Below are 25,175 nucleotides of genomic sequence, written 5' to 3' on the forward strand. Positions count from 1 at the left end.
GTCTGGAAAAGAGAAGGCTCATGGGGGACCTTATCATTCTCTACAGCTACCTAAAAGGAGGGTGGAGCCAGGAGGTGTCTGGTCTCTGCTCCCAAGTAAGAAGTGATAAGGCAAGAGGTAACGGTCTCCAGTTGCACCAGGGTAGGTTTAGGCTGGAGGTTAGGAACAATTTCTTCACAGAGAGCATTATCAAGCCTTGGAACAGGCTGGGCCGGGGAGGGGGGAAGACACAGTGTTCACAGGCTGTGTAGATGAGGCTCTCAGTGACACGGTTTAGTGGTGGACTTGGCAGTCCTGGGGTAAAGTTTGGACTTGATGATCTTAAAGGTTTTTTCCAACCTAGTTGAGTCTATGATTCAGTGAAGATGACTGTGGGTACTGCCATTTCCATGAGCAGTTGGTATCTTACTTATGGTATCCATTGTTTATCCAGGGATAAATTAATTACTCAAACCAAAACATGAAGACATGAGGGGTAAACCACTGTGTTTTCTGCCCTTGTATTTCAGTGTTCCTGACATCTGAGACATGTCTTTTGTAACAATCCTTAGAGGACTGCTGCCAGCTCTGTAAGTTGTCGAGGAAGCTCTATTTTTTTTTTCTTTTTTTTTTTCTTTCCCCTTGCCCCCCAGTTTTTGAGCCCCATTTTTACATAGGAAAAACATAATGTTTTGTATATAAAAGATGTATATCTGCATGCAAGAATTACTAGCTTCTGATAATTCAGGTATACCATCTGTGGTATACCAGATGAATAGAGTATGCTTAGAGGACTGTGGCTCCCTTTTTTTCTGCACAAACACTTAAAGCATACTGTTTGTATATACAGGTATCTGCAATGCCATTTGTGCTGCTGCTGTTAATATGGCATTTCTACCACCACTAAAATAATGTTAAAAGAAAAAAGTTTGTGCATTTGGAATAATGCTTGTTTACTTGTGAATTTCCATCCTATTTCAGTCTTTTGCTTTGGGAATGAAGCCAATCGTACTGGGAGAGAGCAAGCAAATGAGAAAGGCCTCAAGCCTTTCTTAGGGACCAAAGATAATGAAGAGAAACATTTAGATGTAGTAGATATAATGAAGCCCTGAATCCATGCTAGCTTCAGGCCCATTAAGTGTGGTGGTTTCCATAATAGAAAATGGAAGTAACTACTCATCAGAATACTGTGGAGTTTGACTAAAGTGCTCTTCAGTGTAATTGAATTTGTATAGCGTGTGTGAGCAGGGGAAGTCCTGTGCAGTAAGACCCATAGGTTGTCCTTAGGCTGTCCAGTAGAAAGTTTCTCATTTGTTTGTCATCCTTTGAGGGCCACTTGGTTTTCCCTGCAGTGAATGATGTATAATGAGGTTGTTACTTAAGGCAGGAATGTCCCTCAGTAAGAAGGGGAAATCTGTGGAATCCTTATTTACCCTTTTGTGCACAGGGATATTTTGGAGCACAAGTAAAGCATTGCTTCATGGGTAGCCTTCTTCCCTGCTGTTAGTGCGCTCCTTGTATGTGTTTTTTGTTGCTAGCTATAAATGCAGGGACCTGAATTGAAACAGTGGTGCTGCCCTGGGAAGAATTGAGACCTTTGTCAGACACTCATAGTATGGTTGTGCCTTCCCTGTCCAAATTTCCTCCAAATAAGTGTTCCCAGTAAACTTTGTTAGAAGAACAAAGAATAACTATTTTGGTTTGGCACTGAAAGAAGAACTTAGAACTATAAATTAGTCTCATCTTATATATGCCTTTATTTGGTCATTGTGGATTTTTTTAAAGGCAAATGTTCATTTCAACTCTGTCTAGAGCTATGCCTGTAGCTTCTTCCTGTTCTTTAAAGATTAGTGGTTCCTGTCTGCAAATTTATTTGTGTCAGTTCTTCCTGAAAGTACATCAGATGGAATTTTCTTTAAATTGAAAACAGACTTCTAAAATTAAAATTCTTTACACAAGACATTTTGTGGCTTTTTATTGTTAATCAGAAGGTCAAAGCAAGCAAACAAAGAGTCTGTAGGTTTCCTTCAGAAAGTTTGAAAATGTACATTAAAAGTTTTGATATAAATAATGTTTCTAAAAAGTGCAATTGAAAATTAAGAGTTTATATTTGAGAATTTGGTTATCAAACTGACTGGAGTTTAGGCTGCATTTAAAAATATTGCTTCAGAGTGGTTTATGTAGTTCTCTTCCCTTTACTTCATGTGTTAACACAATATATATCCGAGCAAGTACTTGCACTCATTAAAGTGTCATGTAAGCTGTAATGCAAGCAGAAGATGATCATCTGAGAAAAGATGACACTTAAACTGTGTGTTAAATACACAGACAGCAAGAGGTACAGCATAAAGGCACTGCTAATTAATTACATTAGCTGAAGAGATTTTTACTAGTAGATACATGATGCCATGAATGTAATTAATAGTGTCTCAAATCCCACATACTCAGCAGTTCATGAAAGTTGTAGGGTTCCACAAAATGTGTGCAATCTTGCTTCTGTGTGTGTCTGCAAATTCTGCTTGACTATCTGTGGTCCTGGTCAGGGACATCTCCAAGACAGTATAGGCAACTTGTCTAAAATAGTTTGTAGCCTGCAATTTGAGGATGTGGGCATAGATGAGATTGCATATAAATGTATTAATGTGCTGTGAGCCAGCAGGCTGGCTTGCAAACTTTTCTAATACTCATTCAAGTGAAATTAGTGTACGTGCTGCTGATGGGCAGTGGTGGACCCCATAAGTTGCCAGAGAAGTGCTAATAGCAGCTTGTTGTGCTAGAGGGTAGTCATTTGGAAGTGGGGTGTTTGCCACATGATCACACCTGTGGCAGTCTTCTGTGGAAGAGAACATACACTTGCATAGGCAGGGAAAAAAGCCTCAGTGCAGTGAATGTTCAAGCCTTGTGCAACAAGTCAGCACTTCTCATGGAGGGACGGACAGCCACATGCAGACCTCTTTGCTCCATAAGAGAAATAATCGTGTTCATGCTTTTGGCTGTCTTGTGCCTGCCATCTTGTATAAAAGAAGTGGATACATTTTATGTATTCACAGTGTGATTTTAAAAAGTCAAACAAGATAAAGCCCATATTCTCCTAACAGCCTGAAACTGTTTCACATTTTATTTCAGAGACTCACTAAGCCTAATGGCAAAGCCATCTCCTCTAAACGCTCTGTCAATAACAACATAAAATGTAATTCGCAGATGTTAGTTGTATGAATTATATCCTCATCATCACTAATGGCAAGCTGCTCACATGAGATGCAATTATGAGATGCAAACCGTTTGATTAGGGAATGCATTCAAGTCAAATGGAAGATTTTTCTGTGCTATACCAAAAAGCATATCAACCGTGCTACTACCCGCCAAATATTTACGCTATTAGCTGTAACTTCAGGCAAGATTTTAAAATACACAAGTCCATGTTTATGTATAGTATTGCTGAGATTTTGTTAAACACCTTTTTTTTACATTAAAATGCAGGCACTATTTTTTATGCATTTTCAGTATAGCTTGGATTCTATATCATACAAGTTGCCTTACATGATACAAACGTTTCAAAGCTGGGAAACTGTAAAATAATATTCCTAAAAATAACATTGTTAAATATAAGAACTCTTTGTTCTGAGTGAAAGAGCTGAATGTCACAAAATTCTATCCAATCTGTTTTTCATGGGCCATCCCATCTCTGTTAAATGGAGTTTTGGCTCCTGTTCCATGGAGTGCAAGCTTAATATCCAGTACATCCTCTATGAGGGAACTGTAGTCTGCCTTTACAAGAGGAGGAGCTCAATAATTTGTTAGTTCTTTTTTATCTCTAACTATGATGATCCTGCTTAAAAGCAGATGACTGGATTTCCATTCTGTAGCGCCTAGTATGTGGGGGAAATCCACTGTAATTAAATCTTATAAAATCCTCTTACTCCTAATATAAATAATTTTCTGACATAGGCAATTCCCCTGAGTCTACATCATAGCCCAAGGAAAGCAAAGAGCAGGAGCAGTTACTTACTTCCTTTTAAATATTTGATCATTTTGGACAAACTTCTGCTCTGATTACAGTGGCTGCAAGCCTGACTGGAATTAATTATTTTTGTGACAGAATTTACATTACTGATTTTTCTCACATTTAACATTACTTTGAATGATGACAAAACTAGCATGCATCTTAAGCTATGTAAAGACCAAGACCATAGTCTGAACTATGGAATGAAGTGTTCCTTCTTGGTTTGTACTAGAAACAAAAACACATAAATCCTGCTTGACAGGATTTGAGATTGAAAGTGTGCTGGCAAAAGAAGAGCTATATGCCTCATTAAGCAAATTTACCAAAACCAAAGGATCCTCTTAGCTTGTAAGTATGAATTATAGCAATATCATTAACAATTTGCAGAGATACAATACTAAGCCCAAGCACGTAGCAACTTTTTATCCCCATTTAGGGTTTGTGATAATGGAGTGCATAGATAAAAACTCTTGTCCAACAGTACATTATGACGCAGAGAGAGCTTTGGGTATATACCCAGTCCTTTGACCTCCTTGCTGGATGATGCTGCCTTCCTTGTATGCAAGAACTTTGAAACTACACCACCAGAGAGCACTGTGCTATTTTTCCACAGCATTCCTTATCTTTCCCTGTATATTGAAAGACCTATTTTATTTAGTCTTTTACTTGTCTCTTGGGTGGACCTGGGAGCTGTACTTGAACTAGCCTGTCTCCTAGAGGGACTTTGGATCCACAGTGTAGTTTGTGTCCAGCCCTATTTCCTTTTGCTTCTGACCAGATTCCCTGGATGGTCCCTGTAACTGATTCATCCCCTCACCATCTCTGCGATGATTGATGGACCCTGTCACCAGCACGCAGCTCTGCCTGCCATGTTCAGATGTGGTGGGCTTGTGCGCTGGTTGGTGAGGGCACTGTCCGTGCTGGGCTTGCCTGGGGCTCACCCGTCCTTGGAGCAGCCACCCCTCTGCACTTTGACATGTCTAGCTGGCCCATGATCTGGAACACCTGCTACTGAAAATAGACCATGACATCCAGGGACCAAACTGTCTTGTTTCTGCTGCTCCTGACATATTTACAATGAAAACATCATGTATTTCACTTTAAAAAATCATGTGATTCTGTGTTGCTAGAGTCTGAAATCTCTGTCAGAAAAGGCAAGGCAATAAATGGCATATTTGGTGGGAAATTATTTTGCATAGTGTTGCCTAGTTTTCTCTGAAATTTCCTTTGTCTTTCTGAACTTCTGGCATTCTCTTCATAGCCTGGATTCTTGTAATACAGTAGAATAATTTTTGAACTGGAAAAGAAATCTCCTTCTCCTTAATTACAATGCAGTTGAAAAAGCTAGATTGATTAAAAATGTTGGAAAACCCACAGCATCCTTATCTTCAGAGAGAGATTGAATATGAAATAAACTGAGAATATGAGAATTTCCCTTTTAGATGTCTTTCACCAGTGAAATTTGAAGGTATTTATGTAGACATTAGAAAAGGAAATCAGTGTGGGAAGCGTGTTTTCAACTAATTCCTGGATCCATTTTATTCAAACAAGCAAACGAAGTTTTTCTGAGGAGTTGTTTTCAAATGAAACTTCAAATACTTTGTAGGAACATGTCAAAAAAGACAATCTTTTTTATTTTTATCAAAATGTTTTTCAGAAGGTCAAATTACCAAGTTTTAAGTTAGTCACAGAACTGAGTTACAGATACTTCTTAATCATTTAGTAGGACATATAATAAAAGTTCTATAGCCATTTCAGCAGAAAGGTTGGAAAATTACTCATACCTCACTTCTGCAGCTTATTGTTAGCACATCTTTTAAGAGATCTTGGGGTAGCCCTGCCAGTAGCCTTTTAGAGGAGTAATAAAACCAACCTCATAACTATCCAAACAGAATGAAAATCAAATATATGGCTGCAGGAATTTCTAGACAAGGAGAAAAATTTCCTAAATTAAAAGTACTTCAATGGAAGCTGTCGCTCTAAATAAGCTGTTTATCCCTGTTTTTAAGAGAAATTGTTGATCTAAAGAAGGCACCAGGACACAGAATGCCAAACCAGTCTCTATGCAGGCTAAGCTAGGGTATGGTAATGAAACAGCAGTCTTGTATGTTATGTGTCAGAGGTCAAATGTTCATGAAACAGAAGGTATTTAATGTAGAAAAATAAAGTTATTCATTGGTTTTCCATGGTGTCTGCCTTTCTTCCCATATGTGTGGCATCAATAAAGCTGTTACAAGAAATGGAGCAGACTGCTGTGTATTTGAATAAGTAATGCACTGTGGCAGGTGTCAAATTATTTCTGTTCTAATTAATGCTTTTGCTTTCTTACTCTGTAACTATAGGCAAGTCATTTCACTTCAGTGTGCCTCTTTTCCTTCCCAACCTATTGCCTTCTTGGTTCCTCTGTGTAAAAAAACCACAAAACCAATCCTGTTTAAGCTATCACTTGTTTTATACTCTGGAAAATTGGGACTTTTAGGTGACAGTGAAATACTTTAAGAGGGCTCACTTGCTATTTTACCTCTGATGTTGTTAAGATTACCTGTATCATTTCCTCTCAAAGTCATCATTCTCCACCGTCAGTTTTGCAGTATTTATCCAAGCCACGTGGATGTATACCTGTCTTATGACCATCCCCATCAGTCCTTGCTCTTTCTTCCTGTGCTAACAGTCTAACTATGAGATTGAAACTTTTATTATTGCTAATCCCCAAATTGATTCAGCAGCATTTTTTAAGGAGAAAACACAAAAGCTTTTTTTCCTCTTGGTGTTTTATTACTTGTTACTATATGACAAAACAGATTTATGATGGACCAGACAGGCAGCATTTAGCAGAAAAACACTTCCTAGTTTTGCCCTTCTATGCCCTGGTGAATAAAAAGCTTTCTTCCCTCAAACTGTTTCTGATGGATTAACTCCACAGCGAAGACGAGTTTAGAACCTGCTAGGAAATTGTCTGGCCTAAAGGCAAAAGAAAGGAAAGGCTGATGGAACTAGAGTTGCACTTTTCAGCTCCTTACTATCAACTTACAAATAGAAAGGGCTGAGGAAGGTCTTGACAGTAGGGATTTACAGCTCTTCTGTTTCACCACTCCTTGGCACATTGATCTCAGTATGATACTCAGAGGAGTCTCCTGAAGGCATCCATGGTATTGGGGTTCTGTTGAAGGAGGGTCTGCTGCTGAAATTTTGATTATATATCATGAGAGATTCTGGAAGCAAAGGGCAAATATCAAACTGAGGCACTTTGAAGGTCATCCGTTTGGCTGCTTTCTCAAAACCCCCATAAGGCATGGCAGTCCTGGCATGGGGAATACATGGAGTTAGTGAACACAGCATAGGTAAACTACAGGATTTAGAAAATAGGCAAAGTTATCAAGATTGTAAATTTTACTGCTGTTGCACTTGACTCGCCAACAAATCCTTCCTGAGAACATGTATGCATCCATTGCCTATGTACTTAGAACCAAACTACCACGTCTCTGCTCCTGTGTACTTCCTTTACCCCTGTTGCATCAATCTCCATTAAATCATACAGTTTTCAGACCTGTATGGTACCCCATACATATAGAAGGCAGAGGCTGCTTTATTGCAGAAGTGAGTGGGATTTGGGTTTGTCTTGGGTATTGATGTCCTGAGGCTACAGAAGTGGGTGGTAAAATCATATACAGAGGTTAACAGAAAATTGTTGCTGCCCTAGAAATATTTGTAAAACTCTCAGTTCTTATCAGAAGCAGCAGGAAAATCCTGATTCTTATCTGGAGTGATGTGAAATACATGGCTTCTGATCATCAGTATTTTTCTTGAACTTTAAATGGCTGCAGTAGTAAACAGTGGCAAGCTAAATCACCCTGGTCAGATGGGGTGAGAAAGGAAAGGAAATAGGATTAAAATCCTCTTATGCAGCTGCATAGGTTTTCAGTCCATAAACTGAATTACCATCTCTAGCTCTTTAATTATCTTCTCTTTGTAGGCCTCTAGATGTTTCATCCACAGAAGACTGTGCTAAGCAAAATGGCATGTAGCTAGAACTTACTTACATTGCACAAGATGGGAGGGCTATGGCCAGGGTTATTGTGTTTTCTCGTGCTAATAAACCAAACCGAATAACCAAGAAGTCTTACCGGTTAAAAGACTTGTAATGGGGGAAATCAGCTTTGGGACTGTATGACAGTAAGTCAATGGTGAACTGACTTTTGTCCTCGGGGCTGATACCCATTGCTCGTTCCCAGGGGGAGATATAAGTTTTAAATACAGTGATTTTTTTGCCTCCTGATTTTCCATCTGTAAACAGGAAGGTAAAACACTCTAGTTAGATGATGCTCTAAATACATTGCTTTTTTTGATTTCTGCTACTGAAGTGGAGACTCCAGCTTTGTTTCCTGATTCTGAAACTCCTAGATCAAGTCCAAGAAGTTATGATTAGATTTCTTTTTAAAAAGACTATTATATGTGACTTCTGAACTTATCCACAAAAGCAGGTGTACCACTAAAAGCCACTTATCCAGGAATTTGCATTGAAGTGTATATTTGAAAGCTGATTTTTCATTCTTCTCCCTGGTGGCTCAAGTAGAAACCTTTTTCCCCAAGAATCAGTATCCTTACCCTGTCACCTCTTTCACTGGCTCAGGGGAAGCTTTATACAAGGCAAAATGCTATCTAATTTCATAATTTATTTATTTCTTCTCTGTCTGATCATAGCAGACAAAACCCCTCCACATCAACTTCACCACCATCATAAGATGCATCAAACAAAGTCCTGAGTGTAAACTCCAAAACTAGACTTAAACTTTGAAGTTCACTTAAACTGACCAAAAACCTTTAACCATCATATTTCAGGCTCTGTGCTGCTTTTGGCTAGGATAGAGCTAATTTTTTTCATAGCAGCTAGTATGGGTCTATGTGTTAGATTTGTGCTGAAAACAGTGTTGATAATTCAGGGAAGTTTTAGTTGTTGCTGAATGGTACTTGCAGAGTCAAGGCCTTTTCTGCTTCTCACCACCTCACCAGTGAGCAGGCTGTGAGTGCACAAGAAGTTGTGAGGGGGGACAGCCAGGACGCGTGACCCCAACTGACTAAGGGGGTATTCCATACATTATGGCGTCAGGGTCAGCATATAAAGCTGGGGGAAGAAGAAGGAAGGGTGGGATGTTGGGAGTGATGGCATCTGTCTTCTGAAGTAAGCATTATGCATGATGGAAGTTGAAATCCTGTCAATGACAAGAGCTGCACTTTGCTGTTCAGTCACATGCTTCTGGCTGCTTCGCTAAGCAAATGAGCTTAGACAAAAGTTTTCTTTCTGTGTGCCTACTGAGCAATAACTTCTGCTTAGCTTGATTAGGGCAGATAGGGATAATAGGTTAACGGAGTCAGACATTCTGGTGCTTTCATGGTGCTACAGTTTGTTTTGGAAACATGAAGTAAGTGGCAAAGAATGAGTATTATTGCTCTTAACTGAAATTTTCTTACTTATCACAGCTTCTTTCTTTGTCCTGCTTATTTTATTCAAACCTTGCCAAATCCCAGATCCTGGTTTCAGAGAGTTGCAGACATTTACACAATCTTATTTTCACTAAAAAATAAAAACAACTACCCACTTATTTCTGTGCGAAGGACTTAAACGAAGTAGTTTAGAAGTAAATTGATTGCTAGGGTTGAAAAATAAAGGCAGTTGGGATCCATTTCTGCAGTGAAAGCTATGGGATGATATTAATCCTCCCTCTCCCTGCACACAGAAATAGGATAACAATGGAGAAAAATCTCCTGTAACAAGACAGATACTCTACACAGTTTTCTTTTTCACAGAGATGGGCAGAAATGTGAAAGTAGATTTTGATATATAATGCACATGCTTCCAGAATGTGAGTAAACTACCTTGGATTTTACAAGTCAGTCATTTGGTCATTTATGACAGTGATTCCTGGTTCCCAAGCAAATTTACTTTTTGTTGTAAAATCCCATAGGGACTGTTAAAATAACTATTTCACCTGCTGATTCTCATACAAGACTAAATTCAATGAAAAATACTTTGACTAGTAAAGGTATTGCTTCAGTAGACCACTGGTGATTACCAGGTAACTTCTAGAAATATGCTGTTCCTTTCTGAAGGTTATCCAGAAAGTGCTGTTTGTTTAGATGGAAGCTTTGATTTGACATTAGGACTGATATATTCAAAACTGATGTGTCAGGTCAGACTACTGAGCAAAAGAGCTAATACTACCATCTCCAGTGATGGTCAGTGTGAAACCCTTGAAAGGAAAGGCATACTGCTCTATCAACCTTAGGAGCTCATGTAGTTGTTATGTTTTCTATAATTTCTTTGGTCAAGCCAAGGAAGGTATTTCTGCTTCTTGCATATGATTAAGCAACACAGAAGTATGCTAACAAAACTGTCAAGCTAAGGGCAGTTCAACTTTTCTAGACTTTGCAATGGAACTTAGTTTGGAAGAATTCATGTTTCTGACAAATTTATCTACTTGTCCCTAGGAGTAGGGTCGGCATAAGCTCTGACAGCTTTAGCTATTTCTTATTCCTGAAGATAAATACTTGCCTTTCTCAGTACCATCACCTCCTTCTTCACCACTCCCAGTTGATTCCTCAGCATGCTCCCCTTTGCTGTCCCTAGGGCCTCCTTTGCTTCTGGGCCTAGGAGGAGCACTGGGATACTGCTGCTTATTGGAGCCATGCTGCCCATGCTGTCCAGCTGTCAGTCCTCCTACCATCCGCCCATGGGCATAGCCTTGAGCATCTTCACTGTAATGCCCTCCTGGTGGGATGAACTTCTGAAAGTGATCCTAGGGAAGAGAACAGTAGGAATCTGTGTTACAGGACATCGTCCATTTACATTTCAGAACATGAACTCCCAAGTCTCTGTGATCTGGCTAGTTTTGTGTCCCAGTTACAAAACCCAGTGGCAGAACTTCACATGAGTTATTCTCTATATTCAGTATAGAAGCAGTTGTAGAACAGTAGCAAGGGCAGTGGAAACACACCTTTTAATGGACGTCTCACGGTCGTTTCATTAGGGTGAGAAGAGAGCAATCTATGTATTGTCTCCAACAGTGATCAGTATGAAATACAGGAGGAAAGGAATGGAAATGCAGCTTTTACCAGAGCAGGTAAAGGTCAGAGAGATATTTCCTACACAAGAAGTGTTTTCATGTCAAGATTAAGATAGCCCAGCAAAGTCAGCTTGATTATAGTGTGGGAGCTAAGTGTTACAGAGCAGCAGAACAACAGGGTACCTGTGACAACATAAAAACCTGAAAGATGACTGCCCACATGTCTGTTTTCCATATGAAGGAAGGTCTGCATGGGAAGGGATATTTACATCTGCAGGTCTGCAGTGATAGCAGCCTGGAAAAGCATGAAAGACATTCTGGACACCACAAGAGGAAAATGACAGGAAGAGTACTGCTTGTAGCAATATGTGCATTAATGAACCAAATCTAACCAGCAACAAGGCAAGAAAGCAAACTCTGTCCATCAGTAAAAGCAAGTTGGTCTTGTTTTCCAGGCCATCTACTCTGCGTAGTCCAGGCTAGAATCTGCACAATCCCTGCGGTACATAGCAAAAGAGCAAACAGTCAGTGCAGGATTTATACACCCTTTGGTGTGAGCTCAAGGTCCTGTTTTTGCACTCCAATTTTGATAAATACTTGTGGGGAACAGGAACTGATATAATATGTTCGGAAATAGGTTTTATGTATTGCTCATAAGTGAGATCAAAGCTTGACTCCTATCAGATATAAAAAAGTATCTCTTACATATGTATTCCAGCCCACATGGATGTATAATAAAAGTAACCTGGGTTATACGTCACATGTGGTTTTTCCTGTTGGACTAGGGGACTGGCTTGTAGATGCACAAAGATGTAACAAATAGACAGCTGAAGTGAATGAATTTGTGGTTCCCTGTGCTGCATTTCTGCTTGTATAAATTCATCTCAGGCAGTTAACGGCAGACGAGTGTCAACCTCAGGCCTGCCTTTCAGAGGGTTAAGGCTTTCTCAGGGCTTTTACACCTAGTACAGTTTAGCAAAAAGAAGCTTTCCACGCTGTAAACAGGCTTCCAAGGCCAGCTGTTCGGTCAGCTAAAAATAGATGAGAAGAGAAAACCCCACAAGGCTCAAGGCAGAATTATCTAACCCTCAGTTCTCTCTGTCTCCAGCAGCAGTGTCCAGGGTTTCACAGCAGGTCACAGGGCTGCTACCCAGGCAGGCAGCCAGCTGCAGGCTGAAGTGGCAGAGCTGGTGCCCCCAGGGCCTTTAGGGACTGTCTGTCCTCCTAGCTATAGGGAATTCCCTTTTTAGGAACAGAGAGATAATGTTCCCCTGAATGTCAGGAAGCACTGAGAGGGGAGAGATTGTGAGCATTAAGCTGTATACAGGAGCTAGCAGGGCAATCTGTTCAGTTATGCATGGGAGCTATGTAGCCGTAAAAAGGCAAACTGAAAAAAGGGTATTTTGAAGGCTAGGGGTCAGAATGAGGTTATTCTCTAAATGTTAATATATATGCAAGGTTAATGCTGCTACTGATTTGCTCAGTAATTTCAAAAGAGGATTTTCATCTTCTTTTCTTCAAGATTCACCTATGCTGCATGCCCTTCCAGAGAATTAAATGCTTATTTATCCTTTCCTCTGGTTACTTACATGCACTCTTCTGTTAAAAATAAAAGGTCTGAAATATCAGCATAACATGAGATACAGTAAAAAGGGCTGGTTTGATTTTGTGCATAGCAGTATTTGATGGGACCAGGAAGGAGCATCATTGTCACCTGGTGTTATTTAAAATTGCAGTATTATCACTAAAGAGGAGTGAAGTTTCTCTGAAACAGAAGGTTTGCTTCAGGTAAGCTGCACCTAAATCTTATTTAGCTGCAAATGAAATTAGTTTGATTGGTCTCAGGATTCTTCGTGGACCTCCTGGGAAAACATCCTATGTTCAGTAGACATCTCCATTTAGATAGGACAGACCCAATTTTTATGTAATAACCCAGTCTATCCACCTGCTAGAATTTAGTTTTGGCCTCCACAATAGATTATTTTAGCTCAGATTAGCAGAGGGCAAAGGCAAATTAATCTTTATGAAATCTTGAACTTTGGTGGATTCAAATGAGCTCATTCCGACAGAGTAGAGCTCAGGAGCAGCAGCCTCAAGCGGGAGTCTCAATATAAGCAAAGCTGGGTAGGTGCAGTTTTGTCCCCAGTACTTACAGTATGCCTGTGCTCAGGGTATTCAGAGTGAAATACGGTTTACACTTGAGGGGAATGTGTGTTTTGGGCCATTGCTAACAGCAAGTGTATCTTTTTTGTATATGCATATTCACATCCCAAAACCAACCTCTCAGGGTTGATTGACCCTCTTGGTGGAAGTCCCAGGAGAGAAGCCTAGGAGTGTCAACTGGGGAGGCCGATAACCTTCTCTTGTTGGCCCTGGGGGCAGATCACCCCTGGTAGGGTCTGCCCTGTCTGTGTTACTGGAGGCAGAGAATGTTATCAAGTCCCTGGGTGTCCCTAATCCACTTAAACAAGGGAACAAGTGTAGCAAGTTCATATGATGTTCCCTGGGTGAGCTAAACAACTTAGGCTCATGTCTCTGAAGTCCTTAGTGCTAGCAAGAGCCTGATCCTGCAGGCTGAGTGCCCAGATAGGTGAATTCTGAATTCTCTGGAGCTACTGCATGTGCCTCATGAAAAATAGATAATGAAAGATGATCCAACTAATGGAGCTGAGATCTCTAAGCATCTCAAGGCCCTGACGTCACTGCAAGGCAGTCCCCAGGAGGAGACACTGTGTACTTCCCATCAGCTCCTTGGTGTGCCCTAAGAGAATGATTGAGGCCACCAAATGTGCTTCTATTTCCACCTCACTGATAAAGAGCTTCCCAAAGGTTTGATGCCTATGTGGTTACTAACACTTCTGAAGTTACTGTGACTGAATCTTCTCAGCAGCAGCCACTGAAATGCTCCTTAACAGTGGGATGGCAGATTTAAAATTCAGGCACTTGGAGAGCCTCAACAACTGCCTGCTGTTTTTATTGAAGTGTATGCCTCGGTCCTTATTTTGGAGTTGCATAGCCTGAAAACCTATGATTGACTTTATAAAAAAAAGAAAGGATGAAAATAAAAAGTAACCTCAGCTGTATCTTAAGCTATCTTTTTAAAACATGCTCCCCCAAGAGGCACAGCAGGTTGAGCTCTTGCTTTCTGTTTCCAGGCCTACTTCTGACTTGCAGTTAAATCTTAGGGAAATTATTTTTCACCTCTGTGCCTGAATTCACCCATATAAATAATGGGAATTTTTAACTAAATCTACCCAAAATTATTTATATCTTATTTGTATATTTTATATCATCCTTGCCGCATTTTCTTTGTGGGTGTAAGAAATTGAGTTTCAGAATTTCAGTCAGAAGTTTTCTCAAAGTGCTCCGGCATACAAGTATGGAAAATAAAAGGGTCTTCCTTTCTGTCATTCTGCTGTTTCCACACCAGTCACTTCTTGAGTAAGATGGCATCAGACTTCATGTTCACTCTTACATGGCTTTGGGTGTAGTTGGGGCCTCTAGGTCTTCTGTATCAATCCAACTGCAGCACAGCAAGTCTCATTTTGTCAGAAAAGTTATATCAGCTGGCTCACTCCACTTACGTCATAACCTGAGACTCAGGTTATGACATATCTCAGCAAAGGAGTTAGGGCAATAATGAATGGGGCTGTAAAGCTGAGAAAAATAGTTTCACATGATCTTGATGTGTTCGAATCCAGACAAATTTAACATAATGAAGTGGAGAAAAGGTCTGTGAACTGCTGATCTATTAATTGCTGAACTGTGAAGTGGGATTCAGGAGACCCAGAGGTAAGACCAAGACCCACCTTTTGGGTGATTCATTATGCTATAGTTGGTCAGATGCTACAGCAGTAGAGCACGTAGCAAGGTAGGATTTCATCATGGTCTTTAGCCAGTAGTAAGTTGCATCTTGCAGCTCCACAGTGAGGTTGATAATATCTTATGAGACATGGAAGGAACCACAGTTCCTGTGCCAGGTTGGTACAGCGTGGGGTGAGGAGAAGAAATCCTTCTCATTTATTAGACAGGGCTCAGCAGAGCCCAGCTTCTCCAACGCAGCAGCAAACAATGAGGGTATCACATGAACCCTCCCCTTTTGGCAGGATATCAGTGTGCTTAAAGTGTCAGTCTCAGTCCTCCCTAAAAACATTCCCTTGTAGTGTGTATTTACAAGAGAAGAGGGTCACAGCATTGAACACAGCTGTACAGTACATAACTGCATTTTGCTTTGCTCATGTTGGCAATGGTCAGTCCATTTGTCTGTGAGTTTAGCTATAGTTTGCCTTTAACTGGATGGGAGCTGATCAGTGAAAGAGTGGCAGGTTTTCACTTTTACATGGAGCTGGTCTGACATTCATGCACACACAACATATGCATTTTCTCCGCTAAAAGTAAAGAGAGTGATCTGATTGTCCAATGTGGTTCTTTGGCTGGAGGAGAAGGAGGAGGAGAGAAGCAGGAGGGTAGATCACTGACACATGACTGCTGAGATCTTCTCCCTTGTGTGGAAGGTTTATGGCTATGGCACAGGCTATTCTGGAACCCCTTATATGGTTTTGATTTATTTTTAATAACCTTTCTCTCTGTTTGTTTCTATATTACATTACTTTGCTGTTAAACTTTTTTTCTGGGGGGGGGAAACCCCAATCTGTTCTCCACCCCAGACCTTTCTTGCTCTGTTTTGCTATGTGTGTCCTGATAATATTCTAAGACATTTAAAAATCTATGATATAAAAGCAGTAAACACACCACCAGTTTTAATCCCTTCACTGTCCCACAGCTTTAAAGGCACAAAGACTTCTTTGGGATGGGGAGCAAAGGATGTAAAAATTAACTGTGAGGGGGAAGTAACTGGAATTAGCAGTAGAAATTCTTTACTCTGCCATTATCTTCCTCTCACAGTTTCTTTTTGTTTAAACCTTCTTTTCTGCATCCACCTTTGAGCAGAGCCAGGAGCAAGAAAGGAAAGGAACGGAAAGCTAATCAAACATTGCAATCAAAAGGGCCTTATGATGGAAGTTATTTGATGCTAAGGTCAGGCACTGTCCTGGTGGTTTGGAAGATAACAGTGAGGCTACCAATCTCTTGCCTTTACCTACCCAAGAGCAACCAGCTCTCAGAGAGGATGGCTCAATTGCTGTGATCACTCAGCTTTTCTTCTCGCTGCTCTGACTGCCAGCAAAGGTGCTAATTCGTGCTGGCTGTGATGATGACAATAGTTACCCATGGCAGCAGTGGATGCAGCCTGGCAGAGTCCTTGCACAGAGCACACTGGGCAGCTAGCAAATGGTAACAATTATGTTTGTGATCCTCCTATGCGAGCCCTGTGCAGAGGCTCCAGGGCAGACCAAAGTCTTCCTGCAATGACCAATGGAGATTTGTTACCTGTACCATGAATGTGGAGAAAAGGTAGTCATGAAAGTGAACGATCGAGGATTTTAAAGCAGGGTATCAGCTGCTGTTTGGAGACCATGCCTTTGTTCCCATATAGCAAAGCCATAAAGAAAATCGTAGGCTTGTTGCATTTTTGTCTAACACCCAAATACATTTATCCCCAGCACAGTATCTTACAGTCTTGCTCAAAGAGCTTGGGAGCAGAGGTGTTCCTACAGAACAGAGGGAGAGACTGACAACAGAAAGGGTATGGAGTGAAAGTCAGACATGGATGAATAAACAAAGGAGGAAAAACAGCTAACAAAAATGAAGCGATTGTCATCAGCCTTTGCAATGTCAGTCTTGGAAGGACCCTGGGCATGTCCAGTTTTGAGTCAGTTTGTCACAACTCATTTGCTTTGCATTTCTCGGATTGGATACCCTTAAGTGACACCCTCAAATTTTTTAGACTTTTTATTCCATTACCTTATTATTTAGAATTATAGAATCATAGAATCAACTAGGTTGGAAAAAGACCTTTGTCTCACTCCTTCTCACAGCAGCAGATTCTGACGTGAACTTGGCTTTCATATGTTTTAGGAGCTCTGAGATTGCTGAGTATTTATAAAAATAGTGTATTTTTCTAGTATTTTCATCTGAAGAGTCCAAAGTCCAAAACACAATTCATTCTCACTTCCTATCTTGGAGTTATCTCACTGAAGAGATGAAGTACCTAAAGAACAAAGAGATGAAGAAACTGCCCAAAGTCTAACAGCACTGGATATGCTTGCTGTATCTATCTCTGGTGTGTCATCCGTGATCTGTAAGCTGACCTTCTGTTGTAATTTTAATTACATTTTGTCTTTCAGATATCTTTCCACTCCCTGCTTCCCAAACTGTCATTTTTAGAAGTGAACTACAAAGATTTACTTATTGCTGCTTTTGAAAACATCAAAAAAACTGAAACATAGGACTAAAACATAGCGGTTTTTGTTTGGCTGAACATTTTCTTCAGCTTGACCTTACTATTTTGCTTGAGTTTCCTTGGACTGGAAAGTAGATGCCATAAAGGGGCAAAATGACTCCAAATAAATTTTAAAAAACATCAGAAGACAAGATGCTACATCAAAATGCATATATAGCCTGAAATATTTTCTATTTGTTTTACTAAACTGCTGCCAATCAAGTAAAAGGGGAGTTGTATTTGTAAAAGGTTAAGTATCTTCAGAGGACTTTACACCAGCAACCAACCATATAGAGAAGTTCAAAGCTTAAATAATAGTACTAACTCATGGGAAAGGGAAGGCGGGGACGAGGGGAGGAAAATGAATTTGTACACCATATCTGATAGGAAAATACTTTAGAAGAAAAGAAACGTACCTTCTAGCAAATAAACTGAAGATGCTGCAGTATCAGGTTAGAGGTTTCTGTCTGAATTTTCATGTGTGGAACTTGCTGCAGAAATGAGCAAATGACTTTGCCCAGCAGGAAGCATAAAAGTGTATCCTAGGCTAAAAACAGAACCACACCTACTGGAGCTAGAGTTAAACCTGGATGGATCATTTCTATATTGCAAAGAAGAAATTGAATGGGAGCAAAAACAGTTAGTCCTGCCCTGTGCAGCTCTGAACACCTGCCAAACATGCAGTCCACCTTTGTCACTCATTTCTGAATTTTCTCATGCTTCTGCATGTATGATACCAAGTATTTGCCAAAGGAAACTAATGCTGCTGCCAAAAGGATATAAAACTGTGTGTTTATATAATTTTGGCTTTCTCCTGCATTATATGTCCCTTCTCCACCCTCCTTCCTCCCCCCCCCAGCTCATGCGTGTTCAGATGGGAGAGCTTGGGCACACTCCATTCCTGTTTCCCCTGGGTGTATGGAGCAGCTTTTTAGTTTTAATCTCCAACTTACCACAGAATTGTCGGTGAAGGCATCAGGGTTGTTCTCATAAATGAACTTCTCCACCCTCAGCTGGCGTAATTTGAACATCTTGGATCCTTTGTTAGTGAGGAGAGAAAGTTCTTCTAGCATCACATCTCTGGGGGTGCTGATCTTCTTCCCCAAGTTCAGCTTGGACACCTCTTGTGGCATGACTACAAAACATGGAATCGAATGCTTTAGGAAGTGCTCTGGTCCATGTCTCTTGTCCATTGCTTCCCAGCATCAGTAGTGACTTCAAAGCAGACAAATTCTTTTCTAAATTAAGTTTTAGGAAATAACCTATGCACCAAATTTTTACTTTGATGACACATAGATGTAGCATCAGTATAGATGGGTGTAATTTACTCTGGATTGCAATCAAGGCAAATCTGCACAAAGAAGAGTTGCGTAAGGGTGGAGCTAGAGGCATGTGTCCCATATCTGAAGCTCCTCAGTCAGTGCAGCAGGATTCCTTAGAATTACCTCAAAATGCACCACTGCCGTGTCTGGTTACGTCCCTACACACGCCCCCCCTCCCTCTGGAATTAGATCAGTGGCAGTCAGCTCTTCAGATTGGGCTGACATATAATAAATAGAGACAACTGTGGTGTGCTTTGGTTTAAACATTATCCTGAAGCTATGGCAAGATTCAATGTTATTGTATCTTTTTGTTTTTTTGTTTTAAGGAGACTTTTTAAAGGGAAAACTAGTTGAAGTTCTCTTCAAGTCTTAATATGCCAGTGACTCAATAAGTCCTTTGCATTTAATTTGGTACCAGCAATTCTCCATCAAAACAATGGATTAAAAAATGTTTAGTGTAAAAATTTTGCAGAAATGCAGTTAAAACTTTTCATTCAGAAACACATAACTTTTACTAGACTTTCTTTTTTCTGTAATGACCAAGGTTAAGACCACTTATGCACCTTTACATCTCATTTACAACAGAGAATGAATCTCCATCTGTAAACTAATATAATATTGGTATAAGGCCACTCATTTCATTAAACATTCTCTGAAGAAATAATTTTTTTTAGCAAGCCAATTTTATATAGCACTATTTCGTAGCACACGAGGAAATGCCCTTTAACTGAAAATTGGATTTTCACTTACTTGTTTACTTGAATAAAGGATTAGGGCCAAACAGAAAAGTATATTCCTGTACCCTCGCAAAGAAGTTTCTACAGCCCTTTTTGAGGGCTGCAGGAAGGAACAACATTGAATTGATGCTTTTCAAAACCTCTAAAACCCTTCCCCATGCTGTCAAAAGTAAAGAGAAGATAAGGTTATCACGGTTAATTAAAAGTCACCCTACCCAATACACAGGTATTCTGCAGAAAGAAAAGTGTCCCAAGGTATATTCTTCCTATTGTATTACCCCCTCTAAGAAATGGACTTTTTCAACTAATGAGTGCTGGAATTCTATCACACAGAAGAAAAATAAATTTGAGAAAAAGCTTATAAGAGAGAGAACGACATAGAATATAACAAGACTTTGCAATATCAATTCACATAAAAGATTATGTTCCCTTTCCATTTACACTGCTGCACCTCCAAATTAATGCTGCAGGAGAATATGAGTTTACAAAGTGTGTTGTAGGTCAACTTTTAACCTGAGTGTGTGTACAATGCTTTTGAACAGTAAATTAGAAAATGTGATGTGATTGCAGGCTGAACTTCAGTTATATTTGTGTCTCTTTCTTCTGGTATGTTCACTGCATGTCTTGCTCTAGGAGCTCAGTCAGACACGGTGTGAAATTTTAAGGGCTGAAATTCAGGTTGAAAGCCGAACAATTCTCATGTGTGCAGTTTTGCATATCTTACCTTCTTGTGTCAGCTTCCCAATGAGTTTAGTGGACTTTTTCCTTTTAACAGGAGCAGGAGTCCCTGCAAGGGGCATTCCCACAAAGGGTTCTCTGCTTTGCTCTAAACACACAAGGAAATGGAGAATGAAACACTGGAAACTTATTTCTTGCCTCTCTTCCAGTTGCCATCTACAGTTAAGAGAAACACAGCCTTCCTTTCATACAAAGGTTCTTTCCTATCCCTTCCACATGAAGGAACTAGTGAGTGGTATCATCCTATACAGAATATTATCAGCAGGCAATTGTGGTGTTCTCTGAGGACTTAGCGTTATGACACAAAATATGGCAGCAGATCACAGCACAAGCATTGCTTGTGTCATATAGCATTGTAATCCAAAGTAGGCATTTTATTTGCAACATGGCAGTCTCCCAGCACCCACGTGTGCCAGTCTGTTATCATCCCATGCTGTACTAACAGAACGTCAGTTTGAAAATTTGCTTTATCGTACCATATTATAATACCATGCAGTTATCATTACATGGTATTCTGTATTTTAGTATAAGGATTTTGAATCTGGCCATGAGTTGTTTGGGAGCATTTTGAATAATGTGCGAGTTTGGTTTGGATATTTAGATAGTACTGTTAGATTAGAATAGGTATTCAGAAAACCACGAGACTGAGAGTTCTGAGAACAAAAGAAAACAGCCAAACCTCTAAGTAATTCTGTTTGCTATGACTGCTACTGTTTTGTTACACAAGGGCTGGAGGAAGAAGGCACAAGCAAAATTGATAACGGAAACGTTCGCCTGATTTGCTTGAAGTCACTTGCACCTATATCTTATATATTGATCATATGCATATCATTCAGGAGGGGGAAGGAGGGAACGGAAAGATTTCTTCTGGTGCAGTGTTCCCCATCTCTGTCCCCAGATAGAATGAGAGCTCTGCACTGCAAAGTCATGGAAAATGAGGAGAAATCTCAGCAATTCTACTCCAGACAGCTTCTCAGAGTCCTTCTTGGGGGTTATCACACATAATGTATGTAGGTCAAATGTCTTGCCTTCCCTTCAACACTGTCCATGCCCAAACAATAGCATATAGGGGGTAGATCCTCGCTTAATACAATACAAATTAAAATGAGCAAAAACCCGTTGGCTTCAGCAATAGCACTAATTAACCATCTCAGTCCTTGTGATTCTTTGCCTTTAGTGCTTAAAATTTTAGAACTGAAGACATTGAACTATGAATTATATTTAAAAACTAGCAAGCAAACAGTTGGCTCTATGAGTTTGTACATTGCCGTTATTGTGATCAAGACATTTTTATCCCCTGTGTATTTTGCAGTTTCATTCCACCATTGCTCCTTTTGCAACATGATTTTCATGTGATGAGGTGATGATAACTGCTAAAAGAAGCCCAGGCACAGCAAACCAGCACCAATCACATTGACAAATACTCTCTTTTTGTTTCAGATTTCCAAGGGTTTTTTGGTTGTTTTTTTTGTTTGTTTTTTTTACACCGAAATGCTGCCTATGTAGTTCATATCTTAAAAGAGCCCATCCTGGTGTATTTCCAAAGCAAGTGTGAGCAGGTGCAGCCATAAAGCACGTGCCATACATTCTCCTCGAGCAGCCGGACATCTGCTTCGTTATGTAAAAGAAGCAGGCCCTGCTTGACAGGAAAGGGGCAATGCTGCCAGGAGGTGGGGGGTGGGAGGTTGTGGCCCATCTGATGGGTCATAAGACTGGCAAAGCAGAGGAAAATAGTCTGTATTCCCCAAATGTGGACTCCCTGGGGCAAGGCAGAAAGAGCTGGCACTGGTGGGGAACTGTGCTCCTCTAGAACATTCATTCCCAAGAAGCAGTGAGGGCAAGTCCATCCCTTTCTGCTGTCCTCCTTTACTAATTCAAGGAGTGGAAAACCTGCTGCATGCTGTTAGTCTAGTATAAGAAAGGAGGCAGCAGTCTTTCACTATGGACAGGTTCCAGAGCTACATTGGGACTGCTGCTCTTTCAGTCACCCCACCACAAGGAGGCTGCTGAAGCCTCAATCCCCATCATCCCCACTATCCCATACATAAAGCCAGGGTCAGAGTTATCTTTTATTCCCCTGAGATCTATTCCTTGGTTCAATTCCTCTGCATCAGTCTTTGCAGCCCTGATTTGCTTGGTTTTGCTGCAAACCAAACCAGCCTTTACCCTCTCCAACACCTGCTCTAAACTGTTTTGCTGCCCAGTCAACTCACCTCAGGCTTGTAGTGCCAGGTTCAGACAAGCTCAAGTGCCTGTCCCAGAGCTCGGCAGTGGGCTGCTTCCTCCTAACCCGTCTCTGGGTGCTGCTGGGGAGGCTTGTCCAGAAGCCCTGCTCACCCAGGGTGCCTGGGTGCAGGCAAACTCTGCCCAGCACAAAGTGTTGATGCAAAGTGCTGTGAATTTGACTCCTGAAGGCTGCTTGCACAGGCATCCTGCAGTTATTAATAGCCAATGGCCCAGAGGGAAGAGTCTCAGATAGCACTGCTGCCATCCGTGGGGAAAGGAAAAGGTTGATCCTCAGATCTCCAGCAGTCACTGCCTCAGTTCCCAAGAAGACCAGTCACTCTATAGGTGCTTCACTTCTTCCTCCTCTTAAATCAACATGTTGTTCCCCTTCCTCCTCCCATTGCATTTTTGCAATTCATAAAACCTTCTCACTATCCTGTTTGTCATTAATGCCTCAAAAGCTCTCTTGGGTCTTGCTCTGATTTATACCCTTCCTTCTGCCCCCTCCTGACTCCATCATTCAACCCAGTGTCTTCAAGGCTCTCACACATCATTTCTAAAATGCCAGGCATTCAAATAGCACATCAGAAAGCCCAGAAGAAAAATAATTGTATGCATGAAGAAAGAAGTAGTAGGAAAACCATAAAGTCTAGAAAGCTGTTTACAGAGTTCTAGGAAGTAGCTGTGTAATGTGTATGGGAAGCCCAGCAGAACCAAATAAAAAGGAAACTAATTTCCTGATTCATGACAGAAGTAGAATTGATTGCATGCATTTGGTGCAGCTTTGTACATGCAAATGACTCCCCTTCTTTAGCTCCTGTTCATTATGAGGCATCTCCCCCTGTTTTTAACTCTGTACCCAATTGGGTTATGGTTCTAGGATGAAGGGAACTTATCTCATTTTACTGGATTACTGCACATACCTTTCAGCTTCTATGTAAAATGGAAATCCATCAGAAACATTATCTTCCTACTTCACATTGGAGCAAAATGAAGTTCCTCACTGAATAAACCTAGAGTCTAGTGGGGCAAAAAACCCCAAAACACAGCTGTGATAGTAGTAGAAATTCATTTGCTCAGAGAATTGCAAAGTTTATGTAAAGGAACATCAGGAGACAGTCACTTTCCCTTTTTCCTAGGTTTTGCAGTTGGTTTTGTCTGCATCAAATGCATATAAAAATTCCCAGTGTGATAAGTGGGTTGAAAACAAAGCATTAGCCCCAGTTACCGTTTGGAAGATCCTTTCTAGAAGTGGTGTAACATACTTAACAGGCAATAATCAGCCCAATAATACCCTGCTTGGAGTCAGGGCATGTATGGCAAACTCCTGGCCTAAAGTTTCCCATTTTCTTTTTGTTTGCACCTATACAACCACAATGTAGACTTCATATTGTGCCTATAGCACAGCTCTTACTTTCCCTCATCCAAATCTACTGTAACACCATGATGTAAGATTTCCACTATCCAAAAGAATGCTGCATCCTTCTCTGAGCTCAGCAGATACACCAGAATGATGTCTGGCCCAGATCCTGTCCCCACAGTCTCATGCTGGTGGTCTGGGATAACTCCCTGGAGCTGTGCCAGTGTATAACAGGTGTAGGGGATAGCACAATTGAACTGTAAACACCTGCTGCCTGCTCTGGGCACCATCACTAAGCTTCATACCTGTGAAGGTGTTTACATCTGCACAAAGCTTGGAGGGTGTCAAATACTACTGTCACAACTGACCATCTTGTCTTCACACTGGCCACAGAGGCCACAGAGGACCAGGTGTCTTGGTGTTGGCCAAGCCCTGCTCATTGCAGGTTTTACAAAGAGAAGTTTCTTTTTACCATATGTACTTCTCTTGGATTGGTTTAGCATGCTGCTAGGCATTTGCCCAGAGTGCTCAGTGCCTGCTGTAATGTCCAGTTGTGCTCCTTGAGATGCTGCTCTCCTGTTCAAGAATGCTCTCCTGCATTCTAAACCCCCTTTATTAAGGGTACTACTGCCTGTCTCAAGGTGATGACATGTGGGGTGGGGGCATAGTGAGACTAGACACAGTGTGCTGCTATATTGCTTAAAATCAGCAACCCTTTGCCTTTCCTTTCCCAAAGGCATGTGCTATAGTTACCTCTTAATTTTAAGAAGTTTCTAGCTCCATTTTTATAATATTCTAAGAAGTTAATGTGATTTATATTATGGGGTGAGAAACAGAAATGCAGCTACCACTATATGTCACCTTCTTGCAGTCACGGGACTGATGCTAAAATCTACCTGCTCTCTACTTGCTTCCAGCAGCTGTTTTCAGACCAATTTATAGCTGCTGTATTATTTCTGCAGTCATTTCCTGTGCCTTCCTGAGCGCAAATTACACCTTAGGGGAGCAGTTTGTGCCAGATGGATATCATATGGAAACCTGCTGGATTTTCAGGCATGGTATATCTCCAAAAGATGATTTTGCAGAGAAGAATGTGGTTGCTTTTCCATGCCATGTGCATGACCTGCTGCTCCGCTGCTTTCTCCCACCCCAGAGGTTCACAGCTTCTCCAGCAGGCAGCTGCAGGGAGAGGAGAGCAAAGCAGGCTGGAAGGGAGGAGAGTGCCCCATGGCTATGTGGTAACTGAAGGTGAGCAGGCAACAGATGAGAGCCCTCTTATAAAAGTCAAGAGACAATAGGGAAAAGCAATAGCAAGAAGGTGAAGAGAAGGCATGTCTGAGGATCTCAATCAGGATATGAGCAGGCATGCCTAGCAATTAGGACCAGAATCAAAGCACTGAGAGCAATTC

The 25,175-nt window shown here is 40.9% G+C and overlaps 1 protein-coding gene across 2 annotated transcripts; it reads right to left on the reverse strand.

The window, feature by feature from the left end:
• Positions 1-6,986: 6,986 nt before the first annotated feature.
• MYOZ1 (myozenin 1) lies at positions 6,987-22,558 on the reverse strand. Of its 2 annotated transcripts, XM_010018840.1 has the most exons (6): positions 22,394-22,502; positions 20,167-20,268; positions 18,337-18,518; positions 10,533-10,776; positions 8,107-8,266; positions 6,987-7,283 (listed from the first exon to the last, which is right to left on the reverse strand). In XM_010018840.1, the coding sequence occupies exons 2-6, from the start codon at positions 20,240-20,242 to the stop codon at positions 7,052-7,054; spliced, it is 894 nt and encodes a 297-aa protein (XP_010017142.1). In that variant the 5' UTR covers positions 20,243-20,268; positions 22,394-22,502; the 3' UTR covers positions 6,987-7,051. The 2 variants fall into 2 exon arrangements, with proteins under 2 accessions (XP_010017142.1, XP_010017150.1); XM_010018848.1 differs by lacking the exon at positions 20,167-20,268 and having other exon boundaries at positions 22,394-22,558.
• Between the last annotated feature and the right edge of the window lie 2,617 nt (positions 22,559-25,175).

This window comes from Nestor notabilis, unplaced genomic scaffold (assembly GCF_000696875.1).
Source record: "Nestor notabilis isolate BGI_N333 unplaced genomic scaffold, ASM69687v1 scaffold2440, whole genome shotgun sequence".
In the NCBI taxonomy this organism is placed as follows: domain Eukaryota; kingdom Metazoa; phylum Chordata; class Aves; order Psittaciformes; family Psittacidae; genus Nestor; species Nestor notabilis.

Coding starts and splice junctions, on each gene's coding strand:
- MYOZ1 (XM_010018840.1), bottom strand. CDS start 20,242: ATGCCCCTTGCAGGGACTCCTGCTCCTGTTAAAAGGAAAAAGTCCACT. Junction 10,777..18,336: donor CCTTCACCGACAATTCTGTG/GTAAGTTGGAGA, acceptor TCTCTTCCCTAG/GATCACTTTCAGAAGTTCAT. Junction 8,267..10,532: donor AGGTGATGGTACTGAGAAAG/GCAAGTATTTAT, acceptor TCCTGTTTACAG/ATGGAAAATCAGGAGGCAAA.